The sequence below is a fragment of the Lonchura striata genome, chromosome 3 (genome assembly GCF_046129695.1).
Source record: "Lonchura striata isolate bLonStr1 chromosome 3, bLonStr1.mat, whole genome shotgun sequence".
In the NCBI taxonomy this organism is placed as follows: domain Eukaryota; kingdom Metazoa; phylum Chordata; class Aves; order Passeriformes; family Estrildidae; genus Lonchura; species Lonchura striata.
The window spans coordinates 108,508,002-108,532,282 of record NC_134605.1 but is presented as its reverse complement, the minus strand read 5'-3'; the positions used below and the strand labels follow the sequence as shown (position 1 = coordinate 108,532,282).

Genomic DNA, 24,281 nt, shown 5'->3' with positions numbered 1-24,281 from the left:
CTCCAACAGCATTATTGCGCCTGCTGCTAAAATCCTTAACCTAAGATGGAAATGCCTCCCTGGTATCTCCCCTCTTCTTTCTCCAGAAGTCCTGTGGGCTAAGTGCCCTCCGCCTTGGAGCAGCTGCCCCTGCGCAGCCCCGGTCCCAAGACAAGCAGCCGCCTTCCGCTGCCTCCGCAGGACGAGGTGCGGCTGCTCTCCCTCTGGGGACACGGGACTGCGTGCCGGGCAGGATTAGAAATCAACATCGTGGCCCTGCTTGTGGACAGGGACCAAGGCTGAAAAAGTCCTTTGAAGGGAGAAGTTATTTTGGAGGAGAAAAGTATGGTTTTAATTGTTTAGATGAGGGGATTTTGTGTTTTATGGATGTCTGGGGGCTGGGGAGGTGCTCTTTTTTCTCTGTGTATGATATTGTTCAGAGCAAAAAAAATTGAATTATCTACATTTGTGAATTTAAGTTTTTTTGGCCAGAAGTGTAACGATTTTTAAGGTTTGATTTTTCTCTGGGAAAAAAAAAAAGAAAACAGAGCGTTTTGAGAAACAAGGCTGAGTAACCAAAATATATTTGTTTTTGTTTAAATCGTTCAGTAGAGAAATCGTCTCTTGTCTATTGTTAAGAGCGAGGTTTAAATCAAAGGCAAGTTCTACATATTCTAAAATATACAGACAACTCTTTGAAAGCAAAGCCAAGCCAAACTTTAAAAGAGACCTTCTCCTTGATGCAGAAGTTTTCAGTTAGTTACTGTGCCGGGGCTTGAGTGGAAAGAACCAGCCTGAGAAACAAATGGCAAATCCCCATTTCGGCGGCGGAAGCCAGGAAGAGCATCATATTAATAGCACACGAGACCTTTCCACAGCCATCCTAGTCCAGGGCTTTTCCAGCAGCAGCGAGGAAAAGCCTTTGCAGTTTGTGGGTATTTTTTTGTGTTCACATTTGGCTGCAGAAGTTTGAAGTGAGCGGCAAAGCAAGGGAATGGAGGGCCTGATCCTCTCATGTTGGGTGGTCCCTCCTACCACAAATAACCCTATTGGAAACAGAGGGACTGTTTGTGGAGTCATTTGTTTGTCAGGAAAAGTAGGGTTTGTAGGATACGGCCCCAATTAGCAGCCAAGTTCCTGGTTATTTTCTCGTGATAAAAAGGCGGGTATCTGTTGCAGAGATGCACGTAGCATCTCTCCAGTTCCCATTTGAACTCCTGCCACTTGATCTGTGCTTCTCCCTACTTCCTCAGCCATGCAAAGATTATTCCAGCACCACAGTAGCTCAGATGAGCTGGGTGCTTCTGTCCTGCCTGGCCCTGACATGGACTCCAGTCCTTTTCTGTGCTGTTTGGGATTGTTCTGCTCTCTGGTACCCATCAGTGACGGCACCTGGCAGTTGCTCTTGAGCTTTGGCTACAAGGACAGCAGGCAGGTGATATCCACCCCCTGGCTGGCAAACCAAATACACCAACCCACAATAAACCCTGCTTTTAGTATGGCTTGGGTACAGCCAACCCCATCCAGGGCATATCCTCTCCTGAATATGACATTTTCCAGGAGATTAACTTAATGGATATTTTATCACTGAGTTGTAGTTTTTGGAAAGGCAGGAAGGAAAGGAAAAGAAGGAAAATTTGTAAGGGAAGGAAAAAATTTCTCACACAGGTTACCAGACAGTGGGCACCTGTCCAACCCGTGCAGGCTGGCACAGCAGGACCACAGCTCTGCTGACTCCATGTGAGCTTGGAAGATGACAGGAGAGCTTTTTGGGAGCTGAAGGAACGCTGATAGTAGTGTCCTTATTTGGGGGAGGAGGAGTGCTCTTGTTAATTTTATTATTTTGTGACTCCCTGTTTTGGTAGCCATAAGTCATTAGTTGTTTTTAATTTTTTTTTTTTTTCTTTCACTCCCCCCCCCCCCCCTTGAAACTGAAATAAGGACTGAAAGAGAATAATTTTCTTTTTTCCTTTTTTTTTTTTTTTTGGTTAATCTGAGGCACACTGCCACATCTGAAGCCACTTGGCTTATTATGGATTTCATGGAAACTGATTCCCTGAAAGTGTTTCCATATGTGTGTTCCCAATATATCCCATCCTTTTCTAAATGGGAGTACAAACTCGCACACGAGCTGGAAATGGCTTCAGGATGTGACAGAGAAGTCATATGACTGGAGTGGCACTGTGTGTGGCCCTCTCTGAAAGACACGGTGTCCTGTGTGCTGGCTCCTATCCTACAGTAGATCCAGTTTCAAAGAATATCTTCCTTCACGGCTTCTTAAAAACTCTTAATCAAGAACCAGCAAGGAATCGTCAGTCCTCGGGAGAGATGTCCATTAGTTGAATAAGATGCGAAAGGAAAATTTGGATGGGGAGGGAAAACGACGGGTGTAAAGGGTGAAATAAAAGACCAATGCCAAGGGCTTCCCCCCCTTCCCTGTCCCTGCAAAACATAGTTCCTTTGTGTCTGTTTGAGGATCAGATGGTATTTCTGAGTTAGTAGCATGCAGTGGAAAAGTACAATTCATGACAACATTGGAAACAAATATTTATACTGGACAGTTAAGGCACATTTTTCTGAAAAGAAGAAAAAAAAAGAAAAAGAAGGAATAAAGTAGCTTGTGAGCCATGATGTATATTATCTTCCCATTCACTGGATTTACTCAGGATTCCTGTCCCGCTGCTCTCCAACGCCGTGCCTGCTCCGCAGCCCTGTGGTTTCACCCCCTTGCTCTATACAACACTCTGAGGTTGCTCTCCAAGAAAAGCCTCAAGTGCTCCTGCTGATGGCTTTCGGCTGGCGAAAAGCAGTGACGGCTGAAATTCAGGCAGGAAAAGCTGGGGAAAAGTGAGCGGAGAGCGCTGCGCTCTTGTGTGCGTGTTTGTGCCATGCAGTGTTGCAGAGCTCCTGGACTTATTTCCAGGAAACTTTATTTACTGTTTGGTTCCAGTGCAGCGCATAGATGGCCTGAGACTTTAAACAAGTAGGGGGCTTTTGCTACACTGCCAGTTCCTTTCCACCCAAATCACCCGTGACAGCTCCAGACTGGAGTCACTGAGATGATATAGCAAAGGCTGAGAAGTTCAGAGGCTCCCCATCACACCAGGTCAACAGGCATCCACGGGTGGCAGGTCATAACCACCAATCCAGGATCTATTTCTGTAATGTGGCCATTTGTCCCCCTCCTGTGGTTCTCATTAGGAAGGTTTATAAATCCTGTATAAGTGAGGCAGCATCTATAAATGTGATAGGGGTGGCTGAAGCTTCCACAGCTTTATTTCTACTCCCAGAAGACCATCTAGGAGGGGTTGGTTGTTACATTTTTCTACCTCTTGATGTTCCCTAAATTTTAGTTTTCTACCTATTGAAGTTCCCAGATTTTTAGTTTTCTGGGAGTGCAGAGAGCAGCCACCTGTGTTTCAGTGATTAATGTCACCCAGCGAGACCTCAGTGCCTTAAGCTTCATCAGCAAAAAAGTGCTATTGAGGAAGGAGGACATGTAATGACGGAGCTCAGGCTGAAGAAATACAAAGAGACTCCAATTTTGGTGTTAAGCAATAGAACATCTCTGTTTGAGAAACGCTCTCCTTTTTCACACTAGTGGTACTTTAATGGCCACTACTAACTATGTTATTTATGGGGTGTTTCTCCCAGCAAAAGGCTTAGGTGCAGCACCATAAATTCAATGAAAACATCTATCTTCAAATTAATCTGTGGTATTTTAAGTGCCAAAGACCTGTTACCTAAATACCCGGAGGCACCAGCGTGCAGTTTGCTGTGTGAACTGGGGTACTGAGGGAGTATGAGAAGGGGTGCACTGGCATTAGGGTCTTGCCTGCTGTGTGTGAGGCTCTGAAAGGGTTAAAGCGTTCCTTCCTCCCTCTGACTTTTGTGAGACTGCTGTGCTTAATAATGTTGCAGTTTAAATGGTCCCAACTAGGCCTTGAAGTTAACACCTTGTTGAGGTGAAGAAAAAAGGAGGGCGGGGGAAGTTCACACCTTTTCTGCAGCTATTGTTTGCCAGGAGACCTTTCTGGGGTGAACTGGAGGGGTGGGGGGCTTTTCTCCTGAACTAAAGGGAGGGAAAAGAGCATTTAAAACCATATAATTTCCTATGATAAATGGTTCCAAATATCCAGATGACACATGCTCATCCGGAAAGTTATCCAGAGAGGGAGAAGCACGGTGCATTATTTCTGTAGTGCTGCATGGCCCTGGCCCTCCCAGCACGTAAACACTCACTGCTGGATGTGTGGGAGGAATGTCCCTGAGCTCCAGCACGAAGCTGAGCACCAGTGCAGGTTTGTGAGATCAGGACCTAACAGCTACAGCAAGGAATAGATACAAGAGGAGGTGTTTTGGGATCCCTAGGAATTGAAGTCCCAGGCTCAATTCTTCCAGAGGGAAGGGGGTGCAGTACCTTTGGAGAGACAGAGGCTTGCCTGGAAGAAAGCAGAAAGATAATGCAGTGTGTGATTCAATAAACAATTATTAACAAACACAGGGAACAAGAATTTAACAAAATGAAGAGCAAAGTAACACTGTCTTCCAATAAAGAAGGATGCTGGGAGAAAACCCAAAGAGACCCAGATGGAAAATAATCATTCTCCCATTAAAATACACTGCAAAGGATCCTTCAGACTAGCAAAAGCAGGAGCTCAGAAATTAGAAAATCTCAGTACTTACATTGCCTGTGCAACTTTAAATCAGTCTCATTCTGCTTATGCATTATATTACACATTTTAATTAGAGGATCACATGATACTTTTCCCACGGGATTCCTGTCTCATTCAGCGCACAGGATGGACAGTGCTAACTTAATGAGCAGCTCTTCAATATTTTTTTTTGCTTCTTGTTCTTTGCATTTCCTCAGGCCTTGCTTATTGCAGAGCATTAAGTGCTGCTCTGAAGAAGGAATCCTTAATTTCTTGCTTGGCTTTGCGCTAATATTTCTGCCATTTGTATACAGTTCCCTGCAGTGTAATATTCCCAAGAAAAAAAGAACCCTCTTTGGAAAGAGCAATGAGACTGACCTTAAGGTCTTGTGTCATTCAGTGCACCCTCTGTGTCACCTACAGCACAATTTCAGTTCTGTCTGTATCCTTGTGTTCAGACCTGTGATCCCGTTGGCTTCAGCTGCAGCTGGGAATGTTTAGCACACGTGCAAATCAGAAGCCAACATCTTAGCTGCACATAGAAAATGAGGGAAGTGAAAATGGGATTTGGAGACATTTCAACTGAGTCATATAGGAGCCATGTGGCAGAAACACATAAAATCCAGTTAACTCAGGAAATAATTGGGTCTCTCTCGCCTTGTTCACTTCACCCCTTCTGATTTCTTGGAGCAGTGGATCTGGGGAATATATAGACAATGGTCTTCTCTATTCTTCAACTCAGATACATCTCCAGAGGTGGCCAGCTTGGGCAGGTTAATGAGAAAGGAATAGCACCTGTGTAGCCAAATTCTTTGTCATAATGCTTTTGGAAAAGTAACTTGAATGCTGGTGTTTCCAAAGTTTTTCACTCTTCACATGGTAACCTTAATAATATCCCTTTGTTTGCCTCTGGTTATGTTTATAGTTTCTCAGATTTCTAAAAATAAGCAAACCCCAAATAATCCCACCTTCCCAAATTTTACATTGCAATGTTATACAACACCCTCATTGTCTCCTTTCACTCAGGGTCCACCATTCCAAAGAATGGAGCCGTCAATGGACTGATCCTTTATTAGGCTGGCATGGGGACAGGCGGCAATGTCCCTGTGTTTCAGCAGTGTTTGCAGAAAAAATGCTAGGACTTGTGACTCTTGGATTTCATTCCAGTCTCTAGACAAGTGTCTTTGTAGACTCTTCTGCCCATTTTTAGTCAGAGTGCTTATGATTTGTTCATATTTGGCTGGATTTTCATGGCAACATCTCTCACACAAAAGCCACTCCTATTCCAAAGTTCAAGTCCTTACTTCAAAGCATGGAACTGGTACAGCTTTTCAAAGGAAGGCTCCTCAGAGTTTAAGATTGGTAAAACAATGTATTTTTCCCAGCAGAAGAGTTTCAGCTGAAATTTTAAAAACAAATAAATGCATAAATCAAAATTTAGCCTGAGACAGACGCCCAGCATGGACAATTTCAGCCAGAACATTTAAAGTTTGGCAAAGCTGTAAGAGACTGAAATTGTCTCATCATGTGAAGTGTGTGGCATGTTTCATCCAAGGCGATATTATCAGCTGTAAGTAATCCAGGCTGCGTTTATAATTCAGAGATGTAGATGTTGGGGAAGGAAAAAACTATTTTAATAGGTCAATTAGTACAATGTCCCAGCCTGAATTGAACTGTTGAACAAAATCCCACAAAACCTAGTTTCAACTTCAGTAAATGTCTTAACACTGAAGTTCCCTGAAACACAAGGGAATAATTTAGCTACTGGTAAATAAATTTAACTATATGTTGCTGAATTTCCTAGAGACAGACTGTTCAGTGAATACAGCATTACTCTGCTTTTACATTGAAAGATTCTGCATTGAAAGATTCTGCATTGACTTGATGGACTAGAAATTTCCCTATGAAACATGCACAATAGCCCAAGGGTACTTTTTTTTTGTTAGTGACCATTTATAGCATTAAATAACAAAAGAAATTGTAATATTTTTAAGTTATAAAAATGTCCTGTAAGTTTTTAAAGTAGATGTCAGCTGGCTGTACCTACAAGGAGTTAATCTGTCCACAGTACATTATGATCTTTAATAATTGAGAATGATTGACCAAAGTGCTGTAAACCTGACAGAAATTTGTTGCCTGATTTTCTGCAAACCACAAGCACAGCATATTAATTGAGACCTGAGCATTAATTTGCATTAGCTTGCATCTGTAAACTGCAAAAGAGAAATGACCTTGGCAAACGTGCAGCTGTGAATGGTGGAGCTGCAAAGCTGCAACAGGTAAAATTGGGTTTTAAGCGCAAATGCAAAACAATTTGAGCTGGCTGCTGGCAAATGCCCAGGTCTAGGGTTTTTAATGAGGCTTCTGCATCAAAATAAGTGAAGCCACATGGAATTTTAATTGTTCTTATTCTAAATATGAAACACACTGAAGCAGTATTCTTGAATCTGGGATGTTAGATATATATTGTTATATTAACATGACCACTTTTCTGTTCTAAACATTTAGCTCTCAGAAAACTGGAGTGCCAGGCTATGTTATGAAGGAATCAGCCTGGAAAATTTAAAAGTAGCTTAACCTGAACCTATTCAGATTTAAAGTGTTTTGATTTTTTTTCAAAAATACACCTTTTTATAAATTTTTTTGTTATTTTTAAGCCCAGTCAGTTGATGATACTGTATAGGAGAATATCACTTGCTGTGCTCTTCAACATGTCTCTCTTTCTGGTGGTACAAAATAGAGTCTATTCTCTTTATACAAGTGTTGCTTTTCATTGTGGTGGCCACGATGTAGAGCAGAGGGTCTGTGCTTCACCCATTTAGTGCAAGTTATCACGAGAGTGGGAATTCACAGATGCAAATGGTTTTCTTGATCTGACGGAGGAAAAATTAGCATAAAACTTTAATCCTCCTGGGGAGAGGAATAAATAAATTACTATAATAATATAGTTATTATATTATGAGTTATATACCTGCACTGTCATGTTACTATATTGCTGATACACATCACTGTTTGTGCACAGCTAGATATACAAAGATGGATGTCATACCCAGTAGAACTATTTCTCTTCCCAGCCCAGCAAAGAGCTTAACATTTATAAATGAATAGGAGTCTGGGGTTTCCAAGTTAGAACCAAAATCAACCTTAACATAAGGAGGCAGCACAGAGAAAGGAGGAGGAGAGTGAAAATGCATCAGCAAGATTGAACACCAGTGAGGGTGGCAAGAAGCTGAGGTTTAGAGCTGACTTTTTATTAAGTTTCCCTTAGAAATGAAACTTTAGAACAGAGAACTTTTTCTGATCATTAAAAATATCTTTACATAATGGAGATACAAGAAGGCTGGGAACAAATCACATCCCTGTGCAGGGAGTTATGGAGACAGCAAAAGGCACTTGGGCAAAAGGGGAGTTGGAGAAGTGAATATGCAGGAGCTGTGCAGACACAGCCATGAGTGAGATAAGACAGGGTTATGGTTGTTTGGCCTTTGGGTAAATACGATTGTGCTTTACAAGCAACAGTAAAAACAAACAAGTGTGGATTTACTAGGGTACATAAGGAGGTCTGCAGCCCCACATTTGAAATGCCTATGTGTGGTGTGCACATTCCCAGTCATTCCACACAGACATAATCTCTTGGCAGCACCATGAAGATAATATTTGGATCTAGCTCTTTTAATGTGTAAAACTGTGTGGAGACCTTTGTATTAAGAAAAAAAAAGAGTATTGGTTGCAAAGAAACCAAAAATACCAATGTTCTTCTACACCCTTAGACTCACACCAATTCCTCCTTTGATTGTAAAAGCCTTGTTTAGCTTCTGTCAGGGCAAACTAAGAGCAACTCTTTTCATGCTGGGAGAGTTGCAATAACAATAAATTTTAAAAATAATTAAAAAAAAAGAATAAGCAGTAGTAGATTGAAACTCAGTATTTTGAGCAGCTGGGGAAATTATGTCTAACCTTGTATTTCCAGATACATATCAGACCTGTTCACAATATAAAGGATAGTGTTCCAAAATTGCAGCTTTGAATCTGGGTGGTATTGCCTCTGGCTATTGTTTGCAGTTGGGAACGAAAGAAGTTGCATCAAGTAGTAGAGTGTTTGCTGTAAAGGTACAAGTTATATTACATTCCAGGGTGCTGTGGTTGGAGGGTTTGATGATGGAGACAGACCCATTCACCCATAGGTCACTGATCCAGTCCCAGATAAAGATAATAGTAATCACATTGTCATCAGAGTTTAGAATGGGCTTTTACTGCCCACTTATAGCCCTGTGCTCAATATTGTTAGAAATGGAGGATTATGATCCCCAGGTTTCAGGCTGATTTGGAGGCTTGGCTGGCTGTGGGCCAGGTCCTCCAGCCTAAACCCAAACTGTGCCTGAGCTTTGCCCCACTGATGCTTTTAGATATCATTGTAGGCATGGGTTCACTGAGCTGGGAGAACAGGTCAGAATAACGATCTAAATCCCAAAATGTGTCACACAAGGTGGCAGAGGCTGTGGAGTTTGCTGCTTACAGCAGAGTGGACCAGGAACAGAAGGGCTGGAGAGAACTTTCTTTTACACAGCAATATCAGCAGAGCAGATCTGAAGCCTGTCTGCAAGGAAAATCATTGCTTCATCTTAAACTGAGGATACACAGACCATTTCACTGTTTAGCACGTCAGTTTGGCATCTAGAAGATGCCATATTTTCCTTTTAGTTAAGTCAGGTTCAGCAGACTGACAGAGAGGTGAGTGAACCCTTGGATCTGGAGGGCTGTAAAGCTGTAGAGTGCCATCAGGAAGTGCAGGAAGGGTCCATTTGATTTCATAATTTTCCCCCTTTATTTACACCCTGGTCTTTTCAGCTCTCCATAAATATATGTGTTGCTGCATATTGGCCATTGAATTTGCCTCCTTCTGCTCTGTACTTCTTCATCAGTCTTTCCCTCTTTCACCCTTTTTCCCACACCCTCTTTGTTTTCCACTCTTCTAGCTCTCAGTACGAGCTTTCACCATCTTTGTCTTCTACTCCTGTCCATCCCACAATCTACTAAGCACATCACCAAGCTAATGTTTGCTTTCCAGTTCTGCTCCAAAGTTTTGGGTGTTTGATGTGGGATTAGAAATTAGGCAAAATGAGTTTACCCATCCCTGTTTTGCGTTAGTCTCCAATTCACAGCGTTACCATCCAGACGTTCACAGTAGTCAAAAACTGTGTGGTCTTTTTTTTTTTCAACCAGACTGCAGAGACTACATACAAAAACAATTTTTTTCAATGGCAAAAAGAGTGTTGGGCTTGTAATTTTCCATCAGCTTCTCTGAAGAATAAAATATTCATCTTTTCTATCAGCTTAATGGCCTTGCCCATCCTTCGGATGCAGCAAACTATTTTTTAGCCAAAGAAAGCAGCTGAGCAGATTCTCACCTAAATAAATTGATTTAAGGCAAGAAGCGGGTCTTAGTCACCCCCAGTGTAACTCCCCTGGTGTCAGTGGTGCAGTTAACTTGGTGTTGCCAGCTCTTGTAGCTTTACTACAAGTTGCAAAGTGATTTCTGCTTTTCTGGAAATCCCAGCTCCTGACAGCCTGTGCTGAGGTGGGAATCTCAGCTTTCGTGTGCAACCAGACCTGAGTTTCTCAAGAGGCTTGAGCAAAAAAACAGAGACACATGACCCTCAAAACTCTGAAACCAGAAGTCAAATCAACTCCAAGTCCACTTTTCTTTTTTGGCTCTTTTTCAACCTCTTGATTTTTGAGATTTTTCTTTTCCCCCCAACCTGACTCATGACCTCTGAACGCTTCAGTGCTGCTCCCTGCATTGGCATCAGTGGAGTTAGACCAGGGATGAGTTTGGCCCAGCACTTCTAGAAGACAGATGTATGACTCTGTTCCTTGCAATGTGTTGCTTGATATGATCTGCTGTTCTCTTGGGGGCCAAAAGAAGTGGGTTATCTTAGAAAAATAAAATTCTATCATCACGTGATACAAAAAATGGTATTTACAGAATTGTTTTCCCCCGTCTTTTGTTATAATTTTTTAGGTGCTTCAGAGCTGGGCCCATTTTCAGATCCCAGGCAGTTCACAAGCATTTCATCCCTCACTGAGAGCCGCTTCTCCAACCCACGAATGCACTATCCAGCCACCTTTACCTATACACCGCCAGTCACCTCAGGCATGTCACTGGGTATGTCCGCAACCACTCACTACCACACCTACCTACCACCACCCTACCCCGGCTCTTCCCAAAACCAAAGTGGACCTTTCCAGACCAGCAGCACTCCATATCTCTACTATGGCACTTCGTCAGGATCATACCAGTTCCCCATGGTGCCGGGAGGGGACCGCTCCCCTTCCAGGATGCTCCCGCCGTGCACCACCACGTCCAACGGCAGCACACTGCTAAACCCTAACTTGCCCACCCAGAGTGACGGGGTGGAGGCGGATGGCAGCCACAGCAGCTCCCCAACCGTCTTGAATTCTAGTGGCAGGATGGATGAGTCCGTTTGGAGGCCGTACTGAGATTTCTTCCATAGCTGGCCCAACCTCCGCAAGCCAAAAAAAAAAAAAATCCACCAAACCACCAAATGGTCGACTAACTACGAAGTGCCTGTTTTTTGTTTCTTCTTTTTTTTAAAAAAAAAACAGATTTTATCAATATGTGCAACTGTGTAGATGGGATGATAATGGCCATAAATAACACAGAGTTACCAACATACCACAACCCATGTTTCAGATTGTGTGAATCAAAGCACAGATTTTCTTTTTTTTCCCCCTGTTGGAAGCAATTTACCTTGTTTTATATTTAAAATGTACTTTCTACACACACACACACACACACACACACACACACACACACACACAAAATCACCCCCTCCCTTTTTAATTTTTTTTTGGAATTTTTTCCTTCTTTTTTTTTCCCCTAGAGTTTTGTAATAACTAGTGAGTACTTTTGCCAACAAGGAGAGAATGGACTCCCCGGCTATCAGGAGAAACATGGTGATGCAAGGCAAAGGCTGCATTCCCTTTTATTTTAATAAAAAACCAAAACTAACCATGAACTCCAGATACAGTTGCAATCATACAACGTATGGGACCCTCTCCACACCTGTAGTGCAATTCACCTGCTTTGTATTGGTGCACATAAAAAGGAAAGCAAAGAGCAAGTTGCTTCCATTTTGCTATGATCCATTCAGATGAAAACAGCTGTCCCAAAAAACTCTGTCCGAGCCTTGCTGCGGATAACAGTTGGAATTTCTGTGTTCATTTCTTTCTTGGTTTGTTTTTGGGTACTTAAAGAGAATGAGTTTTCAAGTTAGGTGAGCCAACCCCGGGGTTTCCTTTTTGCTTTTGTATCCGTTCGTTTTGCCTTCAATTAGCCAAAAACCAAAAATAATAACCAAAACCTTGAAAAACAAAAAAACAAAATGTTATTACTTATGCAAAATATGAGAATGGCAATATATATTACTAGAGCCAAAATGGTATACATAGTATTTGTGTTCGGCTATGTTCTTTTTTTATTTTTTTTTAAATTATAAATGTGTAAAATTTGAGGTTGTTTGCTAACATGAATCATCATTTAAGTTTAAAAGAAAATATTTATAATTATTTAATGACATTTGGACCCTTTAAACTTTTCTTAATGTAATGATATATTGACTTCGGTCTCTAAAAGTGTTTTTTGTTTTGTTTAGTTTTTTTTATTACATTTCTGCAATAGTGTAAACCTCAGACCTTTACCCAACTCTGAAAAGCAGTTCCAGTGTGAACCAGTTTACAATGTGACTTAAAAACAACAAACACAACCTAAATGCATCCACATCAAATGATTTTGGATGTAGGATCTTTTTATATAACTTATGAAGGAAATATTGTGTTTAAAATATTTTTATTAGCTGTCTGGTTGCCTTCAACACAGTCTTGCCTTTTAATCAGTAGTTGTGGAGACACTGGAAAAATGGTAGGAAGGATGAAATATTTTCCACCCTTCCCCTAATTTCTTCTTCTCCAAGGATTTTTTCTCAGAACTTCAAAATTTGAAAAGATTAATATTTAAAATGGTCTATTTTGACAGCATAATTTGGATTTCGACAGGGTTTTTTTTTTTCCCAAAGAAAAATCAAAACTGTTTCAAAGCCCGTATTTTGCAAATAATGAATTGTTAAATATCTCAGAAGTGGGATTAAGGGAGAAATGGTGAAACATTTTCCCCTCCCCTTGCAATTTCAGCCCACTCGGTGGAAATTAAAAGTTTTCAAACTTGAGACAGAAACTGCCTGGTAGCGAGTCAGCACCCGTTAGCATTCAATGCGGGAGCCGTGCAGATGCTGTGGTGGCTCTGAAGCTGGTGTGGCTGTTGCCGTGTTAGAGGGATGAGGACAGGAACACCCACCTCTGCCCACACCGAAGACACAAACTCACCTTCAAAGCCACCCTGGGGCTCCCAGGGGTGGTACAAGCAGAGCAGCCTGCACCCAAACCCCAACCTGTCTGTGGCCAAACTACCCCCAAGAGACGCCCCAGTTTTGCCCAGCCCAGGGCTGGCATGGCAAGCAGGGAGGTGCCATGGCATCGGCTGGGCGTGGTGGGAGCTGAGTCACCTTCCCCACGCTCTCTCCAGGCAGGTGTTAAGCCTGGCTTAGTGGGATGCTCAGCATGTGCCGGTGGGCTTGGCCAAAGCTCCCTCCTTCCACTGCCTCAGTCACTGCTGCCCACAGCCTCCTCCAAGCTGCTCCTTGGGGGATCTTTGGCTACCTCCAAAGTATGGCAGTAAATCAACGTTGGGCACAGCCACACAGAGCCGGACACCACCCTCACTGCTCGTTAGCAGCGAAGCTGTTAAACGAGCTGCCATTAGCATGGTACAGCCCTCCAATCTGCGTGATGACGTGCTCTTAAGAATAATAAATTAATAAAGTCTTTGCCTTCTAAAGGTTGTATACCAAGTATGCTTAAAGTATAAGTAAGACACTTTGTTTTTCTTCTAATACTTAGTTTTCCTTCAAAGATGGAAGCTGTAATTGATTCTATTTATTGTTGGTTTGTGGTAGCTTGAAGCATACCACTGTCCATTTATTTGTAACTGTAAAGTAACGTTTGTTAGTCTCAGCAGCACTTAAAAAAACAGTGTCTGGTTACACATTTCAGTTTTGTTTTTTGTTTAGTAAGCAAGAGAAAAAGAGATGTACTGCCAGTGCAAGCTGTTTCCTATTTAATAAAAGGTACTATATTTGTACATTATTTGTTATTGCTGAGAAGGGCTTTTTAAGGTTTACTGTATGCATATTAAGTAATTTTTAGGGTGCTTTTGTGTCGAAATGTTGTTAAGAGTGGCTGCAGGCAGCAACCCAGATTTTCTTTTTTTTTTCTTAAGACTTTGTTGTAAAATTCAAGCACTTGGTTTTTGTTTCTGGATAAATCCAGCACAGACCAGACTTTTGTTTTGCCCAATACCGACAGGACTCTGTTTGTGTCCCTGTGGTTTTTCAACTGGACCTTTAGGGACAAACGTTGAAAATGTTTCTCCGCCCAGTCAAGGCACACGTGCCTGATCAAGTCGATTGGTGCCCTCGTCTGACCTGGCTCTGCCTGCTTGAGATAGGAAGGAAAGGATTTTCTAAGTACCTGTGGACAGAGGAGCACCAGCCTCTTGACCTTCAGTAGATCCCCATGCTGCTGAACCCTCCTGGTGCCTTTGGAAAATCTGTCCCAATACATCAGGCTGGTCATGGAGGGAGTTGTACAGGCTGAGGCAGAGATGCTCATCAGAGATTTTAGAAGATGCTTTCAAGTTCACTTGGAAATGTTCTTGGATCAGATTTTCAGACCCAACCGGTGCTATGTAGTGAATCATCAATTTATCTGAGCTTTTGTGAGGTGCTTGGCATCACAGAATGGAGTTTTCTAAAAGGTACGACAGCCCTTCCCTGCGGGCAGTGGCAATCTTTGGCACCGGTCATAGATTTAAAGAAAAAAAATTGCCTTTTTTTTTATCTTCCAGCTTCTTATCCTACCAAAGACTTACTTACACAGCACAACAGGCACAATGTCCCTTTTGATGAACGAAGGATTAAATCCTTCTCTCCCTCCTTCTAAGGGTAACCAGATTGGGTGCAGTGGGTAGGGACAGAAGACTAAAGCAAATTATTTATCCAACAGTATCATTCACGTGCTGTTTATCATTTCTTTTAAAAGCCCAGCTGCTGTGTCTTTCTTAGCATTGAATCTTTGTTGCCAGCAGTCCCCTGAGCAAAGATTTACCAGTTTCCACAGGTACCATCTGGAGTGGGGAGAATTTTTGCACTTTCACCCTGAGCAAAGCAAGGCTCAGCCCCGTGCTGAGCTGCAGCAGCAGCAAGCCATGAGCAAAAGCAATAATTAAACCTGGATCAGCCATGAGCTCAAAGAAGTCCCATTCTCTGCCCCCCCCCCCCCCCCCGAATTTCTTGTTGTTTTTAAATAGAATGCATTTCAGTTTAACATTTTCTGAGAACTTTTTTTAGATGTTTGTTTACTTCCATGTTTACAGATAACTCTTTGCTTTTTTTTAATGCAGTACTTTTAAGTATATCAGCCAAAACCATACTTTTACAGTAACTTTAGGTAATATGAGTGACATTCCAATTTTTTTTTTGTTGTTAAATATGCTTTACCAATCTTGAATTTCCGCTGGAACAAAATATTTGTAGCATTTTGTGTAAATACAAGCTTTAATTTTTTATTTTTTCAAATGCTGTCACCCAAGATTTGCTTTTCATGCACATATTGTACAAACACTCTGCTTTATGCCACAGACGATGATTGTGGATCAGTTTACTTCAACTTCAAAGGGACTATTTGTATTGTATGTTGCAACTGTAAATTGAATTGTTTGGCATTTTCTCATGATTGTAATATTAATTTGAACTTTTAATTTCATTTTCAATAAAATGGCTTTTTTGTTAATGTTCTTCTATGCTTCTTTTTCTTCCTTGTCTCTTCTTGGCACCAGGCATGGTAAAGCAAGCACATGGTAGGACATGGGACCAGGCCATCTGTGGCTGACCCATAAATTTCTGCAGCACTTCAGTTTTCAACTAAATATAAAAAACAAGTTTCCACCTTGTATGGTGAAAGACATATTCTAAACCTGATCTCAAATATCGCTTCTTTTCCTGAGCCTGCGAATTATCGAAAGTTGTGTTTCTTAGAGGAGTGCAAACTGCTCTTGTTCATCTTGCTAGGCCACTCACTCTGGAACCGAACAATTGACATTACCCAGAGCATTCCCAGGGAAAACTGGGATAGATTTCTACACTGGGAGGGAGGGATTTGGATTTGTGATGCTTTTCCATGATGGGGGTTGAGCTATCACCATCTCTTCCTGGTCAGACCTGAGGAATGCAGTCCCAGATAATCTTGTGATTTGCATGGCCTGAGGCAAGAATAGTTTTGAAGCAGCAGAAGATGTATGGATTGGGAGGGGACTGAGGGAGGAGGCTATTTTTCCTCCAGTTTAGTGTCATGTGTAGGAGGAGATGCAGCTAATGAAGATGAGGTTAAGTTCACCCAAGGCTGTCTGCAGGAGGAGAGGACAGGAGTTGTGTGCAAGCTTGTGCCTGGTTTCATAGTAAGTTCTTATCCTTTTTAGATATTTCTTGAGTCTGTGGAAGAGAAATAGCACAGAGAGATGTGATGTTCTGATCGTTTAGAGAAACCATTTACTCTGAAGTTTAAATGTCACTGATACAGATTTTGGGAGCTCTTGTTGGCTTTACCATGGATTTACACATTTCTTGTGTGGTGGGTAAAGCTTCAGGGCTGTTTCATTCCAGGTCATAATCCACATCTTGATTGTAGGGAAGCTTGATCCAAAAGTAAGGGATCAAGCAAACCAACCAATGTTCTGTGATGTAGTTACAATAGAAATTGTTTTGTGGGGGACTCATGCTGTAAGCATTAGTGCTAAGGCTTTCTGCTGCCCTCTGGCACACAGATTAACCCATCTCAGCTACTCACTGCCCAGAGGGACCCTCATTATAGTCTTGCTTTCATGGTCACATAATCCAGATTCTCATCAATTGAAATAATTTTTTTTTCACCCTCTTGTGTGGTGAAGTGCTGGAACAGGTGCCATGGGAGTCTGTGGCAGTTCTGTTCCTGGAGATTTACAGGACCCAACTAGTAGAGCATGGAACAACCTGGTCTGACCTCCAAGCTTAGGCTGCTTGAGCAGGAGGTTGATCTGGAGACCTCCCACGATCCTTTCCAAATTATCCCATGGGCCTGGGAGGCAGGTTGGGAGCTGCCTGATATAGGTTGTTGTCTGAGATAAAAACTGCATGTGTGACAGTCTGGAGAACACATATTCAGCTAAATGAAATCTGAGTAAAAAGGTTGGACAAGATTAGACTCATTCATAGGCAGGTTACTGAGGAGTTACAGTGATCTCTCTTTTCTTAGAATCATAGAATGGTTTGGGTTGAAAGACACCTTAAAGATCAGTTTCTGTTGGGTTCTGCACATTCCTCTGGGATATCTACAGCAGATATGATCAGCACAAGGCCTGATAGGTCTGAACCACCCCTCCAATCCAGTACAGTAGTTCCCACTGAACTTCCCCATGCTGGGGATGTTGGTTTTGATTTTTTGTTTACCCTGCAACTTAAGAAGGCAACTCTTTTGCCTTAGCAAAGAAATCAACCACTTTGGAGGCAAGTTACCACCACTGGCAAACACAGAGGACGGCTTTGTATAGAGACATGTGGAGTGGTGGGGGCAGATAAAACTCAAATTTCTTTAGGAGACAAGAGTTAGAGACATTTCCTGCAAGGAGTGGTGACTGTTGTTTTCCCCATCTTTCAGTGTCAATAAATAGCATCTTGGGTTTGGGTTGTGAGGGTTGAACATCATCTCTGAATTGCTGGAGTCTGGCCTTGCTGGTCCCACACAGTCTCTCCCTGCTGGCCTCAGTTTTAACTTTTTAATTTCCTGCGCCTGTGAGCAGCACTGGAAGGGCTCAGAGCAGCCACAAGCCTAAATCTGCCTTTTTTGTACCTAAAACAAGCTCTCTGGGAGAGGTGGGGGTGAGAAGAAGCAGGGTCTGACTTTATGGTTCAGCACCAAACCCTGTCCTGACACCAAATAAAACATTCATCAAGCTGTTTATTGGGGAAAAGAAGGAAATAACCTCAGTTATATATCCAAGGATTGACATGAACTGCCTAGTTACCTTCTGCATCATTGGGAGGAAATGTATTGATATTCTGGGGTGAAAGCACTCCCCTGGGTAACCTCTCACAGATGAGCAGTGTTCTGCAGCATGTGGGGGGTCACACTAGAACATGTATTTATTGGGTAAGGGTGCAGTGAGGGTGTCCAGCTCAGACACTCACTACTTGGATGAATGCTTGCAGAGGAGAGCCCAAGAGCATTATTCAGTAGAAACATTTGTTGGATTGGTTTAAAATTATAAACAAATCTGTTAGAAATGCATAATCCTTGGACAGGTGATGGGGACAACTATGACATAAAATTATGGGAGCAGGTTGATCATTTCTACTCAACAACTTGAAGAAAAGTTTTAGCACAAGCTTAAAGCAAAAAATTAAATATTTAGCTTGATCCTTCTGTGATGATTTTTTTCTCTTTAGGTCTACTGGTGCAATGTCAGTCTGGGATGTGTGGACATGTTCATATGAGGCCTCTTTGTCACACTTAATGACTTTGAAGGGGTAAATCTCAGTATTCACCCCTCTGGGAAAAGGAAATTGTTGGTGCCAGTAACAGATAAAACCACAGGATAGAAAGACAGCAAATTCCAATCTTCCAAAAGCTATTGGTGATCTGATACATTACAAACAAATTATTCGAGATGTACAACATAATTTAAAATTGAAGTTCTCAGGTCTGCCCTGCTGCTCCTGTGCACATTTATTGTATATGTTACTTAAGGTACATGCCACCTGCATTTTGAATGTTGACTGTGTTACCTAAATAACAAGTAGAGTTGAATTTCCCTACTCCAGTTGTGTGAGAGTTTTGAAAATCCCATAAGTATATTTGTAAGAACTTCTAAATATGGGACAAATTAGTTTTACTTCTGTAGCCGAGGAATTTCAGCATCAATTGTGATTCTCCAGACAGCCTGTTACTCTTCTTTTAATGCCTCAGTTACCCTAAATATAGATCAGGGATTTTTTTATTTTCCTGGTGTGACAGGGTGTCTTATGGGCTCCATGTCTACAAAGATCTTTGAACTTTGGTTGTTACTGTCGTTGTTGTTATTTAGCTTTTTTACTACAAATCCAGTGTTTGTTCTCACACCATTGGACAGCGTCCTTTGAAGCAACACAATTCTAAACCACATGTTTAGAAAAAAAATGACCCAGTTTCCAGACTGCTGATCTGGTGAAGTAACAATGTGGAGCTAAGGCCAAGTTGTGCTGCCTCAACAGATTTACTCAGGATTTGCGGTGGGGCAGGAAGAAAAGCAGAGATCTCTGCAGCCCGTGGAGGCAGCCCTTGGCCGCTCCCTCCCAGCTGCTCACTCGGGATGAGCAGCTGGATCTTGTGGGATGTCCCAACACTTAGAGAAAAGCAAACAGCCCATGTTAATGTTGATACACCGCAGCAACTTGCCAGTGATTAATGTTTGCCACGAGGCCAAATTCAGCTGGTGATTACGGCAGGAAAGATCAGCTGATGTCTCTCTATTAATAGTCCCGCGGTTTTGGATGCAGCATTTCCTTACCCGTGTGGGTGTAATCAATGAAGGGTCACTGCAGTGCTGGTTGAGTGAAGTGAAGGAGTCTCTGTTGGTCTCCTGACTCAAGGGAGGCTTGATGCAGGACCACAGACACCAGATCCTCTCAGCAGGGCTGTGCTCACCAAGTTTTGGTGTCTTCTAAGCATGGAGATAAAAAGACAGGCCTTCAGTGGAGCATTCTATGCTCCCAAGCTTCTCCTGCTGTCCACCTCCAACCTTCCAAAGGGCAGTTGGTGACTTTTTTCACAAGCCTCTGCATCAGGATTTGGTTTGTCCCTGCCTCTGACTTTGGTCACACAAGGTGCAATAACGGTTAAAAACCTTGTTGATCTATAGGGATCCAGTGCTCCTTTTCCCCTCAGTTGTATTCATAGAATCACAGAATGGTTTGTGTTGGAAGAGACCTTAAAGATGATCTTGTTCCATGGCAAAGAATCTGTTCCGAATATCTCCTCGAGCCCCTCCTTCTGGCAGTGGCAAGCCACTCGCCCATGTCCTGTCATTCCATGCCCTTGTGCAAAGTCCCTCTCCACCTCTCTTGGAGCCCCTTTAGGTACTGGAAGGTGCTGTGATTATTCCTCCAGCCTGTGACTTTAGGGCTCTATGAAATATAAAATCAAAGGCTAAATACTAAGGCAACTCCTCAACCACCCACAGCTTGTTTACTTTTTGATTTCCAAAGAAGTCCTTGGTAGCTGAAAATGATGTTGCTACATCCAAACTCTGAGACAGCTTCTTCCAGGAAAACTTAATTTTTATCCCTGCTCCTGGATGTGAGGCTGGTTGGCAAACATCTGGAAATAGGAAAAACAGACATCAGCAGAAGGGATAAAAAAACCTAAGTAATCCAGACAGATCTCAGGAAACCTGGATGCAAAGGATCTTTGTCCATTTATTACCAGTAGTGATGTTCTCGTAAAAGAGCAGGATGCTCTCATCTTTTAATGGTAGCCAGGACAGATGCTAAAGTGTCTTCTGCAAATACTGTAGAAGTGAGGAAAACAGCTGATTTCTGTTAAGATGAACACACCAGGAGAATAAGCAAAAAAAAAAAAAAATTATGAGAAATCTCCTGAGGTCTGTCTTTGCAATGCCACTTGGCAGCTGGATCTTAAAGTCAGGACAGAAAATCCAGCCTGTGCTTCTGTCCCTTCACTGATCGGTTGCTGTGTGTGGAGAAGGAATTCCTTCATTGTCTGGGGATTTGGAACAGTGCTGGCAGGGATCTCACCCTCTTTTTTACAGAGCTGCAAAATTCACAGCTTTTGGGGAGTTGTAGAAAATACCAATTCAACAAGAATTTGCTTGACTTGCTCCTTATCATAGAAAATGGTTCCATGCTGAGTAGGGGCAAGTGGTTTAAAATGGCATTTTTGTTCCATCTTTTTTGTACTTTCCCCTCCATCCTTTTGTTCTCAGTATTTTTAATTTGTGTGGAAGACATTAATTCAAAGTACTTGATAAAGACAGAATTGGGGTTTCATAAGGCATTGTGTTGAGCATTAAGGAAGATGCCTGTGCCTCTCTGCCTCTCTTCACACTGCCCCTTCAATCCTCTTTTCCTTATGTTCAGCACAGGCACTTGAAATCATAGTAAAATCACTCATGTTTGTAATGTGCTTATAGGTATTGGATGGAAAGTGTAAGAGAAAAGCAGAGTTCATGGTGACATGATATTTTGTATTTCTGGGATGGGGCAATGCCCAAGAAAATTAATTGACTGTGTATCATTGCCACACATTTTCTCAGATGCTGAGTGGCAGTCCTCACAAACAGTTCCTAGAAACCAGAAAAAAAACCTATTGTGAAATGATGGGAAGAACTCATTCAGTGTTTAGGATTGCTGCCTCATGACTGCAGATAAAATTGTTTATGAAGAGCTTGTGCAACTCTTTTCCATGCCAAAAAGAGTAGGTTTGGTACGTGCAATTTCAAACCTCCCTGTCTCTGCCTGACCAAAAGGATCTCCCCCCAACTGTTATTTTCATAAGTTTACAACTAAGAACTTGTTTTGATTGCTCCATTTTACAGGGCACGGTGACTTTTTTCTGTGCACGGCTTTTGTTTATAAAGGATGTTTTTCTGGGGATGGTCATATCAAGACTGGCATTTTATTGTGGGCATCTGCAGTGCATGAGCTCCTCCATGCTGGAAAATACCAGCAGATAATGTGCTGATGTTCTGCAGTATTACATGATTATTGTGGATTTACAGAGCCAGGTGTGTGTGGCACAGAGGGACAGACCTAGTGCCCACCCTGTGTCGGCAGCACCTGCTGTGAAGGATGGAAAGAGGATCCTCCACTCTTGGCTGAGGGCATGTTCTCCTGCTCAGAGACACCTGCCTGTATCAGGTCTGACCATCTGGAGTTAGGTCACCTGCAGTGTGACAACCAAGAGACAGGAAAACACAAACCACTGGTATTTGAACTGACCATGGTGTGCAAGAGATGACACCTCCCCAGGGCTGCTCAAGTGAGGTCACTGAGGACTTGCATCCATCTATCGCTGTGGGGCTGAGGGGTGAAATCCTGGTGAAGATGGACAAATTAATGCACACCATAAACAAAAGTCATCTCAGATGCAAATCACCATGCTCAGATCTTGGCTTTACAGTGGAAGAAGTAGGGCCCTGAAACCTCCCCCTCTTCCAGCTCCCCAAGCAGGTATTGCATGTGTAGGGTCAGTGTGCAGATCTTACATTCAGCTCTGTCAAAAAGCAGAGATAAAACTGGAACCAGTTTGCACTTTGAGGAAGTGTAGATTTGCTGAAGTCACTGCCAGATTTAATGTCACTACTGGCCCTTTGGCATTTCAGTTACTGCCCTGTTTAAGTTTTTTAATCATAAACCCACAGGAGCTGCATGAAGGGATCCATCCCTTTCCGAGGTGTATAACTGGACTCATCACTGGTACATGCAGCGCTTATCCCATCCCACTGCTTCCTTTCAGCCCCATATTGGGGTTGTGGACCAAAATCAGGGAATACTGTAGCAGCCTGGCTGGCATCACTTAGTCCTGGAGACACATGAAAAGGTGCAGCCAACAGAGACAAGGATAATACTGAATTTGCAAAAGTTTGGTGCTAAAGATGAGAATGACCACAGACCTCAAACCTTGCAAATGAAGTGTCAAAGTCATTTCTCCAGTGCTTCTTTGCCGCAACAACTGCAAATAAGAAAACAAACCTCAAAGACGGAAGACATGAAGTTCAGAAACACATCCACACCCATGTGCAATATGAGAAAGGGGGCAACCAAATTTGCAGTTATCTCCCAGAATGAAAAGGAGTTCACTTCTGAGAATGTTTTCTTAAACTCACTCTCTTCTCAAGGGTCCAGAATGAATGGGTACTTAAAATTTGTGCAAGGCTTTAGATTGGCACTGGTGAAAATATGGGATGTAACCATGAATACAAATATGATTTTTCCTCTTTATTTTCCACCTTCTTGAGTCAATATTATTCAATGAGAAATAGTATTGGAAATGATTAAAAGTATGTATGGAACAAGGGAGTTGATCTTGCTATGAATCCTGCAGTCCCTTGTTTATTTAGTTACTTTTTTATAGCTTAAAATGGAGCAACTGTTTTTCTTCCAAGGGTTTTTGGCTGCTTTACAGTTGTTGTTAAGAAATCAGTATTTCTTCATAAAATATGTACTCATTTGTTAATATTTGTGATGAGGAAAATTTCAAAGAATTGAAAGGCTGTGATGCCATTTTTCCAGAAAAATCCAGTACCTTGTCAGTAAACACATTTCTCTTTAGCAGGTCAATACCAATCCAAATTAAAAGGAAAAGGAGTGTTGCAGTTTGAGCATTTCTTTTCCTGCTAAAGCTGCTGTAGTTGTGCACTCGACTTTGCCCTCTTTGGGTTCATAGTAAAGGTTTAAAAAACATTATTAGCAGGATATACAAAGGAATTATTTGCTTCAGGTAATAAATGGTATAATTTAATCCTGGTGGTTTTCCTTTTGTAGCCATTAAAGCCATCTGAATGTTTGAGGCAAAGGTAGAATGGGAAGCAGAGCCTTGAATACCATGTCTTGTGACCTATGACTCCTCGTAGCTCCTAGTGAGCTAAGGTCTATGGACAACGGCTAAGTCATTCCTAAAGCAGGAACTTAATGTCTAAATTGTTATTAAAAGGCTTCACAGACTATACAAGAAGTGTTACACAAATTTAATTCAGAAGCTGAAGTTGGATGTCAGAAGGGATATGCCCCCACCGTGCAGATGACCAAGAGAAAGCAGTTCGGTCAAAGATGTTCTCAATGGTGATCTCCCTATGTCAGGAACTAATTATCTGAGATTTAAAGATTAGGACCAATAGTTTATTGAGGGTTATTTTTTCTGTTTTTTTTTTTTTTTTCCTTTAAATATATATATTTATGCACTATTGTTGTATTACATTATATTAAAATATTTAAAAGGGGAACATAAGAAAATTCCAGCTTCCTTACTGGAAGAAGCACTCTAAAACGCTTCTTTTAGCTTTGGGGACCTTTGCTTTCTGTGCATGTGAGTGGATCAGCACCTTGTACCTGTGTGTGTTTGTGGAGCTGTGTGTGTGAGCCAGGGCAAATTTGCCCTCCCAAGGAAAACAGAAGATGAGAGAATGCCAGTGAAAAAGTGGGATTTGCCTATTGTTTGGCACAGGAAGACCCATTCTCTGTGCAGAAAGAATTTCTGTTTTGGAAAACCAAGAATTTTGGTCTCTCGATTTGAAGGTGATCTGGATAATTAAGTAGTGGCAATGATGAGAGTTTTTATTTTTTTTAGTCTTTGTTGCTCAGTGGGCTGCTCCTGTGTAAAGAGCCCCAGCTAGACCATAATCCCTGGCCCCAAAATTGTAAGTGTGATTGGACTGAAGGTTTTCATATAGTTTTCAAGACTTCAGAGCATGGGGAAAGACTTCTT

At 42.0% G+C, this 24,281-nt stretch overlaps 1 protein-coding gene across 4 annotated transcripts in view; it reads left to right on the top strand.

Moving 5' to 3' along the window:
* RUNX2 (RUNX family transcription factor 2) overlaps positions 1 to 24,281 on the top strand; it is a 195,861-nt gene that overhangs the window by 78,073 nt on the left and 93,507 nt on the right. For 2 of the 4 annotated variants that reach the window (XM_021527233.3, XM_021527232.3), the window contains one exon: positions 10,657 to 11,178. The exons of the other annotated variants lie outside the window; for them this stretch is intronic. In XM_021527233.3, the coding sequence (XP_021382908.1) occupies positions 10,657 to 11,135 (479 nt within the window). In that variant the 3' untranslated portion in view covers positions 11,136 to 11,178. Of the gene's footprint in view, positions 1 to 10,656; positions 11,179 to 24,281 lie in introns of those variants that run through there. 4 annotated transcript variants of the gene reach the window in all.